At 29.7% G+C, this 22,169-nt stretch overlaps 2 protein-coding genes and 2 long non-coding RNA genes across 8 annotated transcripts; all 4 read right to left on the bottom strand.

Moving 5' to 3' along the window:
• Window positions 1-1,845: 1,845 nt before the first annotated feature.
• On the bottom strand, window positions 1,846-2,299 carry LOC123200341. Its single transcript, XR_006498532.1, has 2 exons — window positions 2,172-2,299; window positions 1,846-2,062 (listed from the first exon to the last, which is right to left on the bottom strand). It is a non-coding gene; the product is annotated as an uncharacterized LOC123200341 (long non-coding RNA).
• Window positions 2,300-4,932: 2,633 nt separating this feature from the next.
• Window positions 4,933-5,668, bottom strand: LOC123200404. The gene is made up of 2 exons (XR_006498558.1): window positions 5,585-5,668; window positions 4,933-5,149 (listed from the first exon to the last, which is right to left on the bottom strand). It is a non-coding gene; the product is annotated as an uncharacterized LOC123200404 (long non-coding RNA).
• Window positions 5,669-6,990: 1,322 nt separating this feature from the next.
• Window positions 6,991-13,705, bottom strand: LOC123227482 (OVARIAN TUMOR DOMAIN-containing deubiquitinating enzyme 11). Of its 5 annotated transcripts, none has more exons than XM_044652311.1 (11): window positions 13,199-13,701; window positions 12,857-13,066; window positions 12,468-12,541; window positions 11,914-11,968; window positions 11,679-11,753; window positions 10,676-10,749; window positions 10,506-10,554; window positions 9,298-9,382; window positions 8,502-8,558; window positions 8,340-8,408; window positions 6,991-7,245 (listed from the first exon to the last, which is right to left on the bottom strand). In XM_044652311.1, exons 2-10 carry the CDS (start codon window positions 13,022-13,024, stop codon window positions 8,344-8,346), a joined length of 702 nt encoding a protein of 233 aa, XP_044508246.1. In that variant the 5' UTR covers window positions 13,025-13,066; window positions 13,199-13,701; the 3' UTR covers window positions 6,991-7,245; window positions 8,340-8,343. The 5 variants fall into 5 exon arrangements, 3 of the variants coding, with proteins under 3 accessions (XP_044508246.1, XP_044508238.1, XP_044508265.1); XM_044652303.1 differs by having other exon boundaries at window positions 13,533-13,700; XR_006504483.1 differs by having other exon boundaries at window positions 8,502-8,776; window positions 13,533-13,705.
• A 3,841-nt stretch (window positions 13,706-17,546) lies between these two features.
• On the bottom strand, window positions 17,547-20,310 carry LOC123194868 (UDP-glycosyltransferase 82A1). Its single transcript, XM_044608352.1, has 2 exons — window positions 19,685-20,310; window positions 17,547-18,502 (listed from the first exon to the last, which is right to left on the bottom strand). The coding sequence occupies exons 1-2, from the start codon at window positions 20,220-20,222 to the stop codon at window positions 17,556-17,558; spliced, it is 1,485 nt and encodes a 494-aa protein (XP_044464287.1). The 5' UTR covers window positions 20,223-20,310; the 3' UTR covers window positions 17,547-17,555.
• Between the last annotated feature and the right edge of the window lie 1,859 nt (window positions 20,311-22,169).

Raw genomic sequence — 22,169 nt, 5'->3', positions numbered from 1 at the left:
AAAAAAATATTTTTAAGATAACCAAGAATAAACCAAGGGAGAAGGACTATTTCCCCCCAAACTTTTGATGCGTTTTCAAAATGCCACCCACGCCAGATGAAAATCCAGTTTTCCCACCCATGACCAAACTGCCGTCCATTTTTTCAGTTAGGAACAGGGGCAAAATCGTCATTTACTATTTAAAACATTAAAACTTTAAAATTTCACCGTTTCCCCCTTCAGGTTTCAAAAAGTAAATAACCCATCCTCAAAGTTTGAAAACTTTAATTTCACCCCCTAGGGTTTTGCTTCCTTCTCCGGCCACCACCGACGGCCGTTGCAATTGATCGATGGGAGATCTCCGACTACAAAGGACGACGAAGGAGATCTAGACGACGAAGAACAGATCTGGACGACGAAGAACAGATCTGGACGACGCGATGATGAAGAACAGACGGAGATCTGGAAGAACAGACAGAGATCTGGAAGAACAGATTTGGACGACGCGATGAGCGACGAAGGACGACGAAGAGTCGTCCTTCGTCGTCTGGGTGGAACGACGAAGAGAGACCTCTTCGTCGCATTGTGCGACGAAGAGATCTCCGTCTCTTCGTCGCACCGTGCACCAGGAGAAGGAGATCTCCGTCTCTTCCTTCTTCGGCCACCACCGCCGTCGCACCAGGAGAAGGAGGAGGCAGGTGACTACGCCGGAGACGACGTCGGGAGATGAAGTTGCAGAATGGGGGTGAAACTGCTAGTTTTGAAAGTTATGGGGGGCGGCTGTTTTTTTGAAAAATTTGGAAACCCTAGGTTTGGGGGTGAAAATATTAGTTTTCAAAGTTTAAAAACTTTAGGTAAGGTGAAATGTTAGTTTCTAAAACCTAAGGGGGGTGAAGGAAAATCTCACATCAATTTCGGGATAAATTTTGCAGAGGGGTATTTTTGTTATTTCATCTAATAAGGGTAAAATGAACATTTTACCCTTATACAAATAGAAACCATCCAAATTAACAACTCATGGGTGAGAAAACTGGATTTTCATCTGGCGTGTGTGATATTTTGAGAACGCATCAAAAGTTGGGTGGGAAATAGTCCTTCTCCCATAAAACAAAACAATAAAATTGTTATTTATTCAAGGGAACAAAAAGGGTTAACAATGGTAACCTCCACCCAACAAGCATGGTCCAAGGAGGTATGATCCGTTTTATCACAGACTGTGTCAGGCCCATTGATTATATGGGTCCTGCTAAGGGTTTTAGTTTTAGGGTTTAATTCACAAATCAACGTAATACGGTTCGTAAATTTTATTTTTAAAAAATTAAAAAATATATTACCTGAATTGTCAGTCCAATGATTTTTTTTTTTAATTTACTAAGAATACCCTCTTTCGTCCCCTCAAATTCATAATCTTTTGTGACCGATTCGTTCATAACTCTCTCAATCTTAATTTCTCTATATCAAATTTCAACTCTCTCAATTAATTCTTAATTTTTCAAAGCCCTTCTTTTTTTTTTTTTTCATTTTTTCAATACTTTTATCAAATATTATATTTATTTTATTTTTTTGTACATATCTAAAATGATTCCTTTCAATTATTTTGAAAATGAGCAAAATCAATATTTTGAAGAAGAATATCAGTCAAAAGTTATTTGACCAATATCTCAAATATTATCTTATATAGAGAAAATATTTTAACATATTTTATTAGTTGTATTTTTATTATAATATTTAAACAAAATAACATAACCATGAGAGAAAAAATAAATTTTTTAAATTTAAAGAGTAAAAATATATCGTTTTATCAAATATTAAATGAGAAATACTCATTTGATCGTAAATAAATTGAAAACCAACACTAGAGATATATATAATCATTATAAAACTCATATTTTATTCATAGACTAATGGTAACAAAGCAATCTTAATTACCCACAACAACAAAGAGTGCTATTGAAACATTTAGCATTATAAGCCGAATAAGACCCTTGTGGAAGACATTTGTCAAAGCATAGACTTGTTGTACAATTCCCACTTGGAAGAGGTATAGGCTTGTAACAACTTTGTGCCTCACTGAGTATTGTACCTATAATTTCATGATAAAAAAACATTGTTATGGTCAAATAATATAAACAAATTTAGATTTTATAAAATAAACAAATGAAAAATTGAGTAAAATAGAGAAGGGAATTTACCAAATGAAAGAGCTAGAAAAAATACTGCTAGGAGAAGAGAGTATTTTGTGGTCTTCATTTTCTTTTCCTCTTGACCTCTTGTGAAGTTTAGGCTCAAGTGTTAAGATATATAGGGAGAAGAATTTAATGTGGATAATTAATGTCATTATCTGATTTTTAATATTTAAACTTTTAAAATAATAGTGTATTAATATTGTAATTAATTGTACAAGAAGTTACCACATGTGGCTGCCTAATCTTGACCCATTGTTTTTGGGTTGTATCTGGGGTGCCACCTGCCTAACATATTACACAAACTTACCATAAAAAGAGAAAAAAAATAGAGTGAATCACAATGTCCCGCCCAAGCTTTGACCTTAAACCCATTGGCACCCTTATTTGGCATAAAAATACTGTTCTACTCAAAATCTAATATAAGTAATACTTTTCCACCCATTATTAGAGAGTTAAATGATCATTTTGTCCTTATTATTTTATTTTTTAAAATTATCATATAACTCAAAATTAATCAAAATTAAAAATAACTTTGTAATATCCAAATAATTAAGATGAATCTTATTTTCCCTTCTTTTCATTCTCATCCCTTCTTACTTTCTTTTTATAGATTGATGTGTCTTTGTCATATAATTGTTTATCAAAGGTTAAACTATATTTTTTTAGAATATTTTGAGTACTTTTACTGGTTATTAGAAAATTAAAAAAACTTTGGGGTCTTTTAAAATTCTTTTAATATCAATGTGTCTCTCAATAATTTAAAAACAATAATTACACCCTTAGATAATTGAACAAAATACAATAAATTATAAGTGTAACTGTTATATTACAACTATTTAGGTTATATTGTAGTTTCAAAATATATGAGTTTAAAAAGATTAAAGTGATTAATTTATGAATTTTTAAATATTTTTTAGAATTAAATTATCATATTTTAAATATTCGGGTATGATAAAAAGTTGATGTTATTTTATTTTTTAAAATTAATAAATAATAAATTTACTATTTTATCTTTATATTGTTAATTTTTTTAAAAATAATTTATTTTAAAATGTTATTTACTTTAAAAAAAATTAATAAAATAAAAATTAGAGTAAGATAAATGTTCACTTAAAAAAGGGTAAATTAATTAACTTAACCACAATTTGAGGGTTCATACACATAGAAGGAGCAACTCTAATTTTATATCAATATAACTAATTACTTTAATTAAATACAATTTCACCCTTATCCTTAACCTTCATTATTTTGATGTATTAATTTTTTACACTCACTGACTTTTGCATCAAATTTAAATTGGCATCGTTATTTTGTTTTATTTTAAGATATATGGGATTCATTTTTCAATAAATTAATTAGATTAACTATGATTAACTTAACCTAAACATAACTAGTCAAATTTCCTTGTGTTGGACCTATATGACTAATGCTTTACACTTTTGACAAAAATACCTATATATAAATAAACTTTAAGTTTATTTCTAACTTTAAAAGCTCACATTATCATCTCATGTACTCGAACCAACTATGTATCACACCAATTGTGCATCCCTGTTCATCGAACTCAAGATCCAATTATTTTGTTCATTTTTTGGTAACAAAAATAGCAAAAAAAGTTGATAATACTTCCTTATCCGGTCTAATAACTTATCATTAGCTATTCAAATATTTTGGTGTAGATTTAAGGTGTTTTCGTTGCAATTTTTTTGTTTATTTTTTTGTGTGAAATAACTTGAATCATTTACGATTTTAACCAAATTTGTTAATGGATTTATATTAGAATAGGTGTAAAATCGATTAGTGATAAAATCAAATTTGAAAAGTGTTGATTTAAAGCAATTCTATCCCCACTATGCAAATTAAGTGTGGTGGTTTGGTTGACAAGGAGTACATTTGTTATTTTTCAAACTATGTGAACCATGTGTAGTGGGGGTTTATGGTAAATTGTAAGTTCACAATGATGTTAGGGCTTGTGAGACGAAGGCATTTGGTTAATTTTTGCAACATATGTTTTCTTTGGTAAAGGTTTTCAAATATTTTTCAATTTTAAAGGTTTTATGATATTTTTCAATTTGGGGGGTTTTCAATAGTTTTCATCTTGGTCAAATTGATGTTTCTCAATTTAGGGATTTTTTTTGACATGTTATTTTCAATTTTTTTAAAAAATAAAACAAGTGTTCTAACTAAAAGTACACAATATGCTCTTGAAAATTGAATACAAATTTTGGTAAATATCAATTTCCCCTCATATGGTAAAATTTTAATTTACTTACATAATAATTAGCAATTTACTCCCACATAATTATAATTGTCAAATAACCTTAATATAGCGAGAGGGTGAATATGTGAAATTTCAAAGTTTATAGAATATAATTGTGATGCTCTTTTGTTAATAAAAGGTAAAATCTATATAGAAGAGGTGGAAGATAATTTTCCCATAAAATTAAAGGTTGTGGGGATTGTATTTGTAACCCTAAAAAAAAAGGGTCAATTTTGTTAGTAATTTATTTGATTAGGACATCTAATATATCTCTCTTATTTTAAATTTGTTATTTATTCAAAAAATAGAGAGAACAATAATAACCTTATATAGCAAATTTATATTATTTTATCATGTGATTAAATATTATTTTATCATTAATTTAAAGTTAATTAATTATATAATAACATATCATATGTATACTTATTTATATATAAAAATATATATACATATAATTTTATTAATAATCATTTACCATAAATAAATTGAAAATTAACACTATAAATATATAATTATTATAAAAAATCATATTTTATTCATAGATTAATGGCAACAAAGCATTACAAAACTCCACAGCAACAAAGAGTGCTATTGTAACATTTAGCATTGAAAGCTGCATAATGCCCCTGTGGAAAACATTCAAGGAAACATAGTTCTGCCGTACAATTCCCACCCGGGAGAGGTATGGGCTTGGCACAGCTTTTCGCCTCACTGATCAGTGTACCTATAATTTAATGATTAAAAACATTGTTACTGGCTAAATATTATAAACCCATATAAATTTTATTAGTGATAGATTATATATTATCATATAAATTAATAATTTTAAATTAAAAATAAAATAATAATCAATCATATGATAATATATAAATATTAATAAAATTATGTATACTCATTTTTGATATATAAATATATATATATATATATATATATATATATATATATATATATATACACTTATATATATCATCATATTATTGAGTAATTTTAAATTAATGATAAAATAATACTCGATCATATAATTACATATATAAAAGTGTATATATTTATATATCTAAAAAATATATATAATATTATTTTATAAATATGTATCTATTTATATATCAAAATAGATGCGTTTACAAATGAAAAATTGAATATATTAGAGAAGGGTATTTACCAAATGAAAGAGCTAGAAAAAATACTGTTAGGAGAAGAGGGCATTTTGTGGTCCTCATTTTTTTTTTCCCTCTTTACTTGCTGTAAAGTTCAAGTCTCAAAAGTGTTGAGTTATATAGGGAGAAGAATTTAATGTGCATAATTAATGCATGTCTTCTATGGTATTAAAATTATGGTGTTAACGTGATTTTTGTTGTTTAAACTTTTAAAATAGTAAGTATTTAATATTGTAATTAATTGTACAACACATTGCCATATGTGGCTGCTCAATCTTAACCCATTCTTTTTAGGCTAAAAGATTAAAAGTCTTATCCATAAGATTTTAAAATTTTAAATATCCACCCATAAACTATTAACTTTAACTAAAACCATTAGTTATATAGGGTAAAACTGTCATTTTATTAGTAAACCCTAAAATCCTAAGAATTTATATCATTTTCCCCTTATATAGGTTGAAAAATTAACAATTTTCCTCTCACCCAAAAAGTTAAAAAATTCACTTTTTTTCATAAGATTTTTTTCTTTATTCTCTGTTAATCGGAATCCTCTACCGCCGCCATCAGCCAACCATCCTATCACCTTCTTCTCTGGCTGCCAACCTTCCCACCAAAGCAAGTTTGTCGGATGAAGACATGGGCAAGTGTAATAATTTTAGAGTAACAAAGGGTAAATTAATTTTACCACTTGATATATGATATTTTTTGTTTTTACTTTCACACCTGAATCATCCCATATATACTATCTATATATGAAGGATGGTTCAACTTAAACTATCTTATCTTCTACTCAATTTTTTTTAGTTAGTATCTTACATAACTTTTCTATTATATTTGTAGGATTGATTAAAATAACATATATAATTATCTTGGTTGGGTAAGACGGCAATGGACTAGGATGGGAGATAACTCAATGATTTGTGTTAGAAAAAAACAGAAAATGGTTAAAATTCATTTGAATATGATGTGAAATGGGTTGGTTGAGTTGTCAAATTATTGTCTTCATATTGACAGTAAATTCTATGGATGTAACCATGAAGCCCATTGACACACAAAAACAAAGGGTAATGAAAACTATTGCAACATAATTTATATCAATAAGGATAATGAAAATAACACTCAATCATATAATAATACATATTAAGTATATATCTATTTATATACTTTAAATGAATATGCATAACATTGTTTTATTAGTTTTTATTTTTGCATTATATTAATCAAATCAATAATACCAATTTAAATAGAACAATTTTGATAATTTGATATATATACTAAGCTTCCCATTCTTTACCCTCGCATAGGCCATCTCCTTCCAAATAATATGTTTCATATGCACACAAATTGAAGTCCCAAAAGACTACAAATTTCTTCAACACAGCAATTCATAATCCCAGACAAAGTGGTTCTGTTGTGCCTCACCAAATATCATTCCTTTAAACTTTTTAAGAAATTTTTTTAAACATAATATAACAATAATAAATTGTTAATGGATTCAGTAAAATTATTTACCCAATAGAGTGTCCTTTTAACTATGGTAGAAGGCTCCATTTATCCACAATCCAATGGTACCCCATCACATAACAATTTCATTTGATAATAAAGCTTTCTATTCTATGTACAACAACACAAGCTTCTGTCTTTTTTGCCTCCCCAAACATTGCACCTGTAATTTCATAATACCACTACTGGTTAGAAATTAAATGAGAAAACAACAACTCTCATATCATATGCTAAAATTATTAACAGTACAAAAATAAAATTTCATCAACTTCTACCACTCTTGCATGTGAGAGTTGAAGTCTAGACTTTAAAGGAGAAAATTTCTCTTGATTATCCGTAAAAATCATCCTATTTGATAATTCTGTCAAATATGGTATTTATAGAGAAGTTTAAATATTAATAATTTAAAAAAAAAAAGGAGAAAAGATTAAATTAAAGTAATACTTAAGTGTTAGAAAAGCTTCTGATATGAACAAACATTAATTCTGATTTTTGTTTAATAATACCTGATAATTAAATAGTCTTATACAGTTTAAGTGATAAATAAAGAGGTTTATTGGACTTTGATAGGTTCAATAAACCTACTATATATTGGCTAAATCCTCAAAACCAAACTGTACAGTTTTTCACTTTAAAGACTTTTATTCATTCAAAGAGGTTAAATGCATGTGATTTCAAGAGTTCTACAGATTCAAATTGCATAACAGTCCAGTTATACTTACGAGTATAATATTTTATTTCAGTTTTTTATATCTCATGCGTAAATCATGAAGGATTAGGATTGAATGTTTTATTCAGTTCATGTTTCTTAATTTTTACACTTAGTTGAGGGTTTTACTGCATGAGAGAACTAGGGAAAACAATGCAAGGACAAACATATAGTTTGGAGGCAGCAATTTTTGTTCTTGCTTCTTGTTTTGTAAGTACCAAGAGAGTCTTCTGTTTTATAAAAGCTTATAGCATATAAGCAATAAAGGAATCAACAAACAAATATATTAATAAATAGCCCCGAGTTCCGTATTATATGATTTCAGTTACTAGTAACACCATTTAAAAATAAAATGTTAATGAATTTGTTTGAATTTGAGCTAAAATTAGCGATATTCCTTCTACAATATTTTTTTTTTTTCTGAGTAACAAAATAAAGAAATCTATCAAGTAGCCTTTTTTTTTCCTACAGTTCTTTAAGTTGCAGTTCTAAATTAAGAGTTAGGAAGCCAGAAAAATTTGTGTAACAGTTCGATAGATTAAGCAAACCTCATCATGTTGATTTGCCAATACTCCAGAAAAGCCAATGCTTTCTTCTAGGTTTCCTGGTAGGAACATCTGTACATGTTTAATAGAACAAGATGATTATCGATCCGAGCGAGAGAAAATAGAAGGGAAAAAGTAAGTAAGAAAAGTGATGGTTGGGTTCACCTCCAGTTGCATATATTGAATTATAATGTACTTCACTCCAGAAGCTCAGCCAAAGCTCTAAAACATGGCAAATATTCATAGAATCACAATAGATAATTAGAAATTAAAACTAAAAGTATAAAATAAGACTCTGTAAAACGGTATAGTTTGGAACAAAGAACTATCGAGGATTCGAATCCCTCTCTCTCCTTTTGCTTTTGCTCAGTGAATCGGTTTTTTTATTGGTTTTGCCTGGCTTTTTTGTCTCATAAAGGTGAATGGCTCAGCTAGTCTACCTAGCCAAGCCAGAAAAAGAAATAGAAAATAGATTAGACAGAAATGAATTGAAAAGGCAGTAAGACAGGATACTTTTTAAGTATGACAAGTGATAAATTTTCGCAAAAGAGAAACTAGTAACAATACACATCATCTTGTATGGATCTCACCATAGATATACATAAAATTAACCTCATGCATTATTTAGCCCCAAAATAATTCTACCAAGATATCACATAACTGCAGATTTTTCTTCATTTTGCAGAAAATAACTAAAAAAAGAAACATTAAGAATAGCACAACTCAATTTGTACTTAGTTGTTTCACCAACATTCTCAAAAGTTTTACAAATCTATGTGGAAAGGAGATTGATCTTTGCCTCTTAACCATTCTAATTCATTATTAACTAAGTATTATAATAATACAAACAAATATTTTAAAAGGACACGAATGATAAAATATTCGAAACACTAAATTCGTATCAGCAAAATTAGAAACAAAAAGGGGAGCTAAGCTTCAAATAGGATCCAGTAGTATCTACCTCTTGTAGGCTTCGTGTCTTTGGGAATGATCTCAATATAGTAAGTGTCTCGAAATGAGGTAACCAAACAAATTTTGGCTCCGAACTGCAGCAATGCTAGAGCAGTCACAAACCAATCATTGAATAGCAAAGAAAATAAAAGTAAAAAGAAAAAATAACAAGAGCAAGGCATCCAAAGCAGTGAATTAACATCACAGGCACAATATAGGACAGCTGTCTCCAAAAATCTCAAGTACAAGACCCATTAGCCATCATTAATAAACAAATTATGTAAAAATTTTCAATCCTTGCCAACCATAAAAGTGGTATAATGGTTGAGCAACCGAGTGTCCTATTCATGCTATACGAAAATAAATTTATAAATAAATAGCCCAGTTCCCTCAAAAGAAAATGAGAAAAACAGAAGGACACAAGGATCCTGCTAGTCCTTCATGCAAAAAATATTAAGTTTATCAGACATACTAAAATTTTGCTTGCTTAGGAGCAAGGAGAACATGACAATGATAAATTAAGTCCACATACTCCAGTCAAGAGTTATATATTTCACAAAATATTTAATTTTCAACCTTTTTTTTTTTTTTTTGTTTGAGTAGGATTTTAGTGACTTATCAGAAAATTTTTAGTTTCCAGTTTTGTTTAGAACTTGGCCATTTAAAAAATGAAATTTCTCTCTGTTTCTCTCCCTGTCTAATTCTTTCTATTTCTCTCCTCATTCTCTATCCTATGTTTCTTTCTGTTTTGATTTGTATCATAACTTAGAAGGAAGGCATCCAACACTATTCATTTAGGGTAGAAGGAATGTATCCAACATTACTCAATTGGGGTACATCAATTAGAACTAGTGATCCACTATACATGTTTTTCAGTCTAAAGTTTCGCGTGTATTTTTCAATCTACTTCTGTGAAATTAATCTCATAGAAGAATATAGAATAATGCAAATAACTCCAAAACAAGATTGCACAATATGCATGGTAGTAAGAAACAACATAATTTATATGTCTACCGAATGATTTGTGTCCATACACAGTTTCCCATGGGCAAATCTATCATTACCTCTTTAGATTAGATTTGAAATTTCATGTTAATAGTAAGAAGTAAGAATGGACTAATAGTTGTCAAGAAACCAAGAAAAAAGTGCAATGAGATTTTTATAGATGCTATAAAAAACATGCCATCCCAAGGAGACAAAGATAGAATTTTAACTTACTCGGTCTGCAGCTGCTTGTAAAGTAACATGATCTCCCCATTCCCCTGATCTATTTGCATAGAAAGGTTTACACAAAAATTCAATTAGCATTTAGTTACAACAAGGTCATTATAACATGCTGCCTAACTTGTCAGAAAGAAAATTAACAGGCATCACAATAGATGTCTAACTTTTTCATTTTCTTCAGGTAGCTTTTGTAGTTCATTGGTACATAGCCTTCATATAATTTTCTGAAATGCTTCAGCTGAAAAGTAAAACAAAATATAAAGTAAACAACAGAATAAAAGAGACATACAGGAATGGAATTGTATCACAACCAGACATTTTATTTTCAAGAAAACAAAGACTGCATAGTATATATGTGCATGGTTTATGCATATATAAGCAAACAAAACTACAGCTATGATATCTTAACCTATTGTTTGTTCTCGAATATATGACATTTGCAATATTATAAGATGGTGGAAACTAGGGATGGCAAAAAAACAGGTCCCTCCCTCATCCCGTACGGGGAAGGGGATTCCTTGAAATAAGCCAGGACAGGGACAAAAACAGTCCCTGCATGCAGAGACGGCGGGGATAGGGATACATATATTTATGCCCCACCACATATCCACCCAACCAAGTAACCATTTCCAGAGTGTAATTTATGAAAAGATCCATTGCACTTTCAATTGTTTACCAATATGTCATTACTATATAAAACCCATCCCCCATCAATTTCATTGTAAATCCCTAATTTTCGGTTTTAGTCTCAACAAGACTCTCTTTGCTTCTCGTTGACACTGATCCCCAGTTCTCGAAGAGTGATCGGTTCTTCTTTCTCGGTTCATTCTATCACTTTTTGTCTTTTGTTCAATTTCTCTAATTCTATCACTTGCCCAGAAGGAGACCCTTACTATGCCAATCCTTGTAACCCATTGCCATCCCTAGTGGATACACTAATTGGAGTAAGTTTACAGCTTTGTTACAAAGTTTTCTCCCAAAAGCACCACGAGAAACCCAGCAAGTCAAACATCCATTTCTCCAAGTAGACAACCAAATAATCTGATGATATAAACACTTAACAAGGCACCCACCCTCAATGGCAATTGGAAAATTTGCCCAGTCTTTCAATACTAAAAAGGTATTTTTAATGAACTGCTTTTATTAGTTGAGTTCTGTCAACCATACCTGCTTGATGATTTCCTTTCTTACATGCTTGTGATAATCTGGATTGCGAAATAACTGATCTGCTAATGCTCGAAACTGTCCCACAACACAAAAAAAAATTGTAGAACACATTGAGGAAAAGAAGACGTAATTATGTAGAAAGCACTTAACATGATTAATCCTCACAAAACTTTACATGATGTACATACAATAGTTGAATAAACATGGAAATCTGAATACAAAAGAAATAGAGTACCTGGCAATTTCCGTCACCCTCAATTTGCAGTTCAACTAGACCATATGTGGCCAACCTGAATGACAAACATAACCATTATCACCAAATCAAGATAAATAACACTATATGCAAACATTAGATGTTAAATATGTGAGGCCAGGTTGCAAACACCAAAACTTCAAAATCATGCCAGACACTGTCATTGTGGCTTTAATTTACTCCATAGCCACCACAAGTGAAAGTAACAATGCAACTTAGCTCCATGTTCCATTGGTTTGTGAAGACAGCATGCTCAAAATGAATTTATGAACAAGTATGGCATGCAACCAAGCAAAAATGGAATTCAAGAAACCTCTAACAAGATAAAAAGAAAAAATAAACATTTCTACAAACAACTTTTTCAATAAAAGTAACACGGTAATTGATCACGGGCAAATTAAGACTGACTAAATGTTACAACATACAGTTGCCTCTCCCCCGAATCAAAGACCATATTGTGTAATATGATGAATAATTGATATATGATAAAATAATCGACAAGAAACTTCATTTACAGCTAGTGATAAAGTGAAAACCTTTCAGAAAGCCGCTCATGGTCTAAGGTAGCATCATTCACATCTGGTATCTCCCCATTAATGCGGGGTGTGTGCTGTGAATAGAAAGTCAATGAATACTTACAAAAGCAGTATAATAAAAATCATCCTAATTGCTGAAATTAAAAATAATAATATATCATCCGTTCCATGCCTCTCTACCACCTAGTACTCAAATTAGCAACTAAAAAAATTGAGAAGAAACATACACAGCCATCTAGCAAGCACATGCTTCTATAAAGAGTAATCCGCAGACAACCATATATTGCAAAGATTTAAACTTTACTCCTATTACATAACCATGGAAACCATAATTCTCAAAAAAAACTAATACAGGAACATTGAAAAGTACTAAAAGAGAGGATCCATACAGGGATAGAGTCCAAGTGAGAGAGTCTCTTCCCAAGCTTGCCTTGATCAGTTTCGGGATTTCCTTCAGCTAAAATGGCTGCAATGGTGTGGTCATCCTCAGTATCTGGAAAGCTGCTGTTCAAACTCGAACTTGAGCTAACACTTGCATTGCTGCGGCTTTCAGTCATGATATCTCAACAACAAGATATAGGTAACCAATCAAAAAGACCCTGCCAAAACAAGTAATTCATAACGAAGGTGAGTTGATCAACAAATTAACACATAAAACTAATTCATATTAAATCTATCAATCCATCAAGCAAAAGAGAAGGATTTTAGTACAAAGCATAAAAAAAACATACCCAGATCCTTATTGGAACAAATAAATCAAACCCAGAAGCTAAATCAAAAGAATATAACAGAAGCCAACGAACCAGTGAATGAAAGGAAACCCAGAAGTTAAAAGGGGATGGAAATTAGAGATTTGGTAATTGAAGAGGTTGCTTAGGGATCGAAGAAGCTGAAAACGTTGAAAAGGGTTAAAGAAAGGTTCAAAGCAGGTTGAGAAAGGGAAAGAGATAGGCTTAGACTAGTTGGCAAACAAAGCCGAAGGCTTGACGAAATGGAAAATCTTCGATTGGACTAAACATTATTCATTCTTTAATTTAATTGAAATCTCTTCCAAGAAACCATTACCTAACTTTACGGTCACTGATATATCCCCTGTTCGGTCATATCTTTGTCACACCCACGCGGCCAAATTTGCGAAGCTTCGGATTCGCTTAATTATATTCGCCATGAAGATTTTCTTGTCCTTTTAACATGAAATTATGTTAAAGAAGATAAGCAGACCCTAAATTTTGATAGTATTTATCAGAAACGGTTAATAATCATTTTTTAATCTTATCATAGGTTTCATTTAAACACTGTTGAATAGTATAATTAAAACAATAATACCCATAAAAGTCGAATCTTATATAGCATCATTATTTAATAAAATAATAAAAAATTTTAATTTATACATTATTATTTTAAAATATCATAAATATATTTTAAATTTTAAAATTTTATATATATATATATATATATATATATATATCTATTATATCTTTATTTTCTTTAAAAATTATACTAATCTGTTTCGGTAATATATATCCTATTATAAGAAATAATACTATATATATAATTTTATGTATAAATAATAATATATTATCATATAATTAGATAATTTTAAATTAAAAATAAAATAACATTCAATTATATGGTGACAAATCATTATTTATATGTAAAACTATACATATTATTTATATACATAATATTACAAATGTCATCAAATTATACACATAATTTTATTATATCATAAAATATATTATTTTTCATAGATATCATATTATAATTTTATAATAATTAATTAAAATAATCACTTTTTAAAGGATATATTAAAATAATCAACTTCTTTGAGGTTAAATCTGTATGAACAGATAATTTAATACATTATTACCATCATCACTAACATTTCAACAAAACCAACCAAAAACAAAAAAAAAAACAAAAGAAAAAGAAAGCCTCATTGTGACAGAGAATATAAGAATATAGTGTATATTAGATGATCTTTTAACCAAAAAAGTGAAGCCCATTATGTTTAAAGAGCATGCTGACAATATGAGTGGTATTGATTCTTTTGATATTATTTGAAGGTCATCATCATTTATATAATCAATAATATTATATGTATAATTTTTGTATATAAAAAAAATTATACAAATTAATGCGGTATTGATATGATACTGATATAGTAGATACTTTTGACATATGACATTTGCCATATTAACTCTATAACAGTCTGTATTATTTTTTTGTGTATAAATATTGTGTATATAACATTACTGTTATATTATTAATAATTTGTTTTGTGAAATTGAAGTTTTGAGACATGTAGTGTCAAATATGTTAGTTTTATTTACATATCACCTAAGACGCATGGAAACTCATCATGTGGTGTGTTTATGCATTCAAAACGTCTCAAAATTCGTATAAAACATTTCGAAGTTTTTGAAAATTTTCAAAAAGCGTTTCTAGGGAAGAAACATGTTTCTTTTAAAAAAAATATTAAATATATTAAACGCATATCTTTTACATTTTCAAACATTAAGTATCTTTAAATTTTATACTGAATTTATCTCCTCTCTACTCTTCTCTTCGGTGTGTTATATATATTGGTGTGTGTTGTTATTTTATTCTTGAATATTTACATGTACTTACGTAAAAATAATTTGTAATAGATTTTATGATTATATTTTATTATATTATTTCTCTTCATTCTTTTTATTATTTATTTTTATACAATATAGGTGGTTGTATTTTTGTTATAAAAAATTGATATTTATAAAAAAGGAAAAACTTCTTATATTTTTCATATTTATAAGTTTTCTCACATTTTATTTTTCTATATTTTTTAGAAAATACATTTCTATATTTCCTTTTTCCCGTTTCCCTTTTCATTACATAACATATCACTAATGTTATTTTGAGATCTCATAGTATGTACATATAAGGTAGTTCTATGTTAGCAAGCTTGTTTAAAGTTTTACGGTTTCATTTGTTGTGAAATTGAAATATTTCATACAATTATCTAACATAATTGACTATGGAATATGTATGTTTTTTTAACATATTCATGGTGAATATTCTATGTTAAGAAATGGATTTTAATTAATAATAACTTAAGAGTAAGGAAGAGAATATTAGAATTTTCTAATATTAGTTGGCTAAAACTAATTTAATAATTGTTTTAATAAAACTAAATTAATGATTTTCTTGATGAGGCGCCTAAGCCCAGAATGATCATTGACTGTTGGGTTTGGTGGTGTTTGCTTAAGCCCATGTTTGGAGGGTCCAGTGCAACACACCTAATTTGGCGTTAAATTCCCTATTTTAACCTTATTAAAATATCATTATTAAATTAGGGTTTATCAAACAATTCCCAATATCAAAGCTGATTAATTTATCAGTTAATTTCATATTATTATCATTTTTAATTTATTATTATTGACTGTTACTTTTGAAAAGAAATCAAAATTTTAATGCGATGAAACCGAGTTCTGATCTGTCTGCTATAAATGGATAGTCAAGAATGGCTGTGAGTGAGACTCCTGACCAACCATATGTATGTATGACTATCCTTTCAAATGTTGTTATTTTTACTTAGGCCAAATAACTATTTTCCACCTAAGTTTTAACATGGTGTGAAAGTTACATCAAAGAGATTTGAAAAATTTAAAGTCTCACCACCCCTCCAACCATTATCTTCGATACCAATGACCTTCCTTCTTCACCTTAAACTAGTAGTCGACTCAATAGAAGTGATATGAAAAAGATCTCTTCATCAGAGACGAAGAGATCTGATAACAAAAAGATCTATATATTTTTTTGTCTCGTTATCGAAGAGAAGATTTGGATCTCTTCATCTCTGACAAAGAGATTTACTCAAAATCCCTTCTCATACATTGACAACATGTTTAGGGTGGAGATAAGAGGTTATCAGCATCGAAGATAGTGGACAAAGGGAAAAAAAATCCTAAGGTTTTGGGGAATGTAACTTTTTAAAGTTAAAAAATTTTAGGTATAAGTAAAATTATTAGTTTTTAAAATTAAAAAAATATATAATAAATTTTATATTTTTTAATATTATTAATAAAATAATAATTTTATCTCTATTTTTAATAAAAAATTTTAATCTAAGTTGATTCATAAGTAAGATTTTAAGTTTTTTAAACTCTATAGAGGTACTACTTGGGTGAAAAATAGCCTTTTGACGTTTTCTTTATTGTTGATGTTGTATTATTAATTTGGGGACTGGTGGACTGGTAGTGCCTGCCGCATATATGGACTTTCCTTTCCTTTATCAGAAAAAATTATTATAACAATAAAATAATAAAAGAAATAAAAAGCTTAATTGGGATGTTCATTGAACGCATCCATATTCTTAGATGTTGATGTTTGTGCGTTTTAATTATTAATAAATGTAAATACATATGACAAAGTTGATTTGACATGATAAAAAATATGTATCGATTGACTGTCTTCGCTAAATACCTTCGTCCTCTTCGTTGTTTCTATTGATTTGTCGTGTCTGAGGATTTAGAGAAAGCACTGACAAAGGAAGAAGAGAGAGTATCGTCAATTCTAATCAAAATTTGGTCATCGCAAAAGAAGAAAAAAATTAAAATTAAAAAAAAATATATAATTTTTTTAAATTTAAATTTAAAAAAAATTATTAATTATTAAAATAAAAAATAAAATTTTATTTTTAATATTATTAATTAAATGATAATTATATCATTAGATTTTATAAATTTTAATAGTTAATAAATGAGTATTTTAAATTTTTGAAATTTAACAGATAAAAATTTGAGAATGATTTAAACCTTACATCGGAATAAGTCTTTTGGCCTTTTTTAACAATAAAATTGTATTCCCTCTATATATATTATATATAATATGATTAAATGATTTTAACTTAAAGATAAATAATACTTAATTATATGATAAAATAATATATATATATATATATATATATATATATATATATATATATATATATTCTCTTTCATGTTACTATACTCAAAAGGGTATAGGTATATTATGATTTTTAATTGTATATAAATATAATATGAAATTGCAATTAATACTACCATAGAAAAATTTTTTCATGGGAGATTAACTCAAGTATTGAACATCCTTAACCCTCTTGGTTTGATTTTGTTCTGAAGTTGCAACTTTATTATTAAGATCATCAACAAAGGCTGTGAGATTCTCCATTATTCTTGACCTTGCATCTTCTTCCATGGTTCTCTTATGCAGCTTCATTAACCTAATATTCAGCTCACCCTTCTCCTCTATCATCACTCTTTTCAACCCTTCTTCAACATCCTTCTGTCCAAAGCCATTGATCCTCACTCCAATCTTCCATATTTTCACAATATAAGCGCAGTTCACAAATTGATCCCCTGCCACCGGCCAGCACAGCAGCTTCTTCCGGCATTCAATGGCTTCCATCGTCGAGTTCCACCCACAGTGCGTGAAAAAACACCCCACAGCTTCGTGCCGCAGCACCTTCATTTGCGGTGCCCATGAAACCACTTTCCCTTTTGAAGACTTTGTCACTCTCTCTAAAAACCCTTTCGGCAATCCCTCCCGCCATGCTAACCCTAGCACCCAGATGAAATTCAATCCCAAGGTTTCGAGCGCCATCGCCAGGCTCTTTATTTTGGCGTCGCCGATGGGGCTGACCCAGCTGCCGAACGAGATGTAAACGACTGATTTTGGCTTTTGTTTGTCCAGCCATTCTATGCAGCTCATGTCTTCCTCCCAGAAGGTAGGGTTTTTGGTCATTGCTTGCTGATGACTTTGAGGTCCAATTAAATAAACTAAAGGTTGATGATGACTTCTATCTAAGTGATATTGTTGCTTTATGTCTATGAATTCTTCTGGGAAAGAGTTAACTAAAAGCCATCTTAGTTTCCTTGATCTTTCTAATGTTCTGGTCCAAAAATTGAATCTTGATTTTCTTGCCGAAGGAGTTCCAATTAGCCAGGGAAGATCTTCAGTTGATAACATTGGCTGATTAGGAAGCGAGTGTGCTTTTTCTAATTGTTGGGGGCAACCTACCAACCCATTTGAACCAAATTAGGTTTTCCGTATATTTAATTAAAGATAAAGTAAAAATTATAAAAAATTAAGAATGAGAAAATTAGGAAACGATCTCAACAAGCATGCCTGTTGCAGGCATATATATACATATATGATTAAGCACATGATCATTTCAACTAAAGGTGTTTGCCATATGAATACAAAAGTAAATTAAATTTCATTTGAGTTGATTTCCTAAGTTTTAATAATGTCCAGATTAATTAAGTGTTTGGTATCAAGAAATTAATAAACTTGATGATTGAATATTCAAATTTGTTTTAAAGTCATCTAACGACTTGATATTTTATCATAATTCTCTAACCGAACGACGCAAAATCTTTTTAATATAGAATATTAGAGGTTTAGCCTAATAAAACTCAATTTAGCAAAATATATCACTTATTAGTCAACCCTATTTCAGTATATTTATATCAAATGGTCTTTGTGGCCCTATCTGGGGAAGGTAGGAAATCTATCTATTTTACTACAATTTTCACATGTCTAAATACGAAATAAAATATGTCACGAATTTAAAAGCAAATTGTATATTAATTAAAGCATTTGTAGTTATACATGTATACTCAGAGCAAACACTAATTACGTATAATAATATATTTAAAAACTAATCATGTATTTTCCTAACTCATCAAGAGTTGACCTATAAATAAGAATTTTGCTTGCATCATAAAACACGGCATGTGATTAAGTTGATGCCCATTCCAAGGTAGGAAATGAAAAGAATTAGATTATAAAATTATATGTATTTATTTTAAATATATAAATAAGTATATATGTATATGTGTCGTTATATAATTGAGTAATTTTGAATAAATAATAAAGTAATACTCAATTATATAATAATACACATAAATATATATTAATTTATATATTTAAATTAAGTATGTATAAAATTACCCATTATTAAAATGCGAAAGCGATTATTGATGAAAAAAAAAAGATATTTTTGTATAAACTTGTAATTTTGTTACAATAGCATGATGAAATAGTGAAAAAGATATTTAATGATAAATAAACAAAACAATATTATATGTACAAATTTTTAAATTTATAACATTTGATTTAGTAATTATGAAATAAAAGCAAGATTAAACAATTATATTATCAAATCACAAGCAATCCCATGAATTAAGGGTCACCTGTATCGTTAGAAATGTAGCCGGCTTGGACCATGTCTGGAATAGCAGCAATCAAGCGGTAAGTGGCAAGCATGGCAGGCCAAAACCCGGCCACAGGGAGGCCACACCGTTCAGCGACTTGAATAGCCCACGATGCAACCAAATCAACCACTACACACACCACTCTCCCATCATCATCTTCATCAACAATGTTACCAATAAGCTTCTCCAAGTGAGCAGGCATGAAGTTTTCCATAGCATTTTCTATGGCAAAAAAGTCTCTTGGAGCATCCTTCTCCAACCCATCTGGTATCGACATGCATCTAATCTTATTCTTGGACTCATGGTCGACGCTTGAAATGATTCGGTTGTGAATGAATTCAGGTGTAACCAGCACTGCCTCCGTTATTAATCCGCCATTGATAAAGACTGAGGCTAGCTTCAACATGGGAGTCACATGCCCTTGTGCAGGATATGGAACCAATATAACTTTTAGATTTTTCTTCTCTTTGCACAACTTCATGTTCACCAACTTGTTGGTTAGTATTCTCTTGAACATGCACAACACTTAGAGCTTCAGTTTGTTAGAACTTCTGCATCTCTGTGCTGTGGTGTAAAGGCTCTAAGCAGAAAGGGCTTAATTTATAGGAGGTACTTTGTAGAAGCGGCAAAGAGTCAACTAAACATGTGCTTAACATGTGAATAATTAATTTTGTTCGTCAATTCATGCCCACCTCCTTGATGAAGAGGATGATAAAACTAGGCGAAATCTTTCTCAAAAATCAGAAAACCTAATTGTATCACATCATTCTCATCATAATTTAGTTAACAAATTTATCTATTAATCCATACAATAAAACTATTTGTATCACTTTGAGTGTATAAATGAAGAGTATTGTTTAAATCATTAATATGGCTGTTAATTATGATGATAAATGCTAGGCAATCAAAGGGTACTAATTAAGTTAGGCAACCACATTTGGAACCTTTTGTTTTTATATTAATATTGTGATTTAATTACTAATTGTTTCTCCTTGATGGAGCCATGGGGAGTTGCACTTAGTCATATTTTAAAGGCTCTAAACTATTCCTTTTTGTATTCTAATGGATTTGTACGAGAAATTAATGGATGGAGTTAATTAATTAAGTCGAGGAAGTTTCATGTATGGTAAGTCTTATTGCCTGAAGTGATGTTGAAAAGATTTCAGATTAGGATGCATGACGTTTGATCATGATAAGAATTAAACTTAGAAAACAGATAGTTTTTTTTTTTTTTTTTTTGGTTTGAAACGAGGAACTCCACTGAACCTGAGTGCCCCTTTAGACCGAAAAAAATTGATAGATATTTGTATTCATAATATAATTTGATTTTTATCTCAAAAGGATAAGAAAGTTCGCTACCATCAAAAGGATAAAATGAGTCAGAATTACAGAAAAGAAGAATTATAACTGAAGTTACAAGACAAGCTGAACGGGTAAGAGGCGTTTATAATTAATCGATGATTAAATTTTATTAGTTTATTGAGAACTGGGCAATTAATCACATGCTCCTTCATTAATCTTATATCATCTCCCTCATTATGACAAAATCGTAAATAAAATTAAAGTGTGCATGCCTGCCAATATTGAGCAATATTATGCCTAATACTTTAATTATACAAATAAATATATATTTATATATATTATAATATAGTTATATATTATTTTACTCTTAATTTAAAATTATCTAATCATATGATAATACATAATTTTATTAGTTATTATATTCACAAACTCATGGTGGTTCCCGGCAAAATCTCTACATATTTAACTAATAGCACAAAATAGGAGACCAACTTTTGAAATTGAAAATGGAGTCCATCGCAGATTTCCACCAGGAAAGACAGATGAAGATGCATACATATAAAGTAGCCGCAAATCAAATAGCCAGCCTCGTGCTGCAAATGCCAGTATGCATGTAAAACCAAGGCAAATCTTCTTTGTTACTTGGCCCAACCATCAATAGACCAGTTTATTTATCTAAAGTCATTTTATAAGAATGGATGAGAATGTACACTTATATATGGAAATGTTGATCTCATTCACATTTACCTGTCATCATTTAATGGGCAATTCAATTTGTTTTATATTATTTCCAAATCGCATGTGCGAAGATTTGCATAATTATGGACCGACAACACTCCTTTACGAAGAAAATATATTCTTCTGAAAAGCAAGCACTTTAATTAGGTAGCCAGATGCATATGAATGCAAGAGTGATCAAAAGAATTAGGCCAAAAGTCTTATTTTCACCTAAGGATTGTTTAATTGCGAAACTGATATCTGCTAAGTATAGAAATGCCAAAATCTCACCTATGGATGATTAAAACTAAGACACCCCCCTCCCCTCCCTTCCCATCCCATCCCATCCCATCCCACTAATAATTTTAAGAAGTTGTATTTCTTCCTTAAGGTTTGATTTTTCCTATCATTATTTTTGTTATCTCTGATAGCATTCTCTCATCAT

The sequence above is a fragment of the Mangifera indica genome, chromosome 1, assembly GCF_011075055.1.
Source record: "Mangifera indica cultivar Alphonso chromosome 1, CATAS_Mindica_2.1, whole genome shotgun sequence".
In the NCBI taxonomy this organism is placed as follows: domain Eukaryota; kingdom Viridiplantae; phylum Streptophyta; class Magnoliopsida; order Sapindales; family Anacardiaceae; genus Mangifera; species Mangifera indica.
This window is presented reverse-complemented; position numbering and strand designations above follow the sequence as displayed.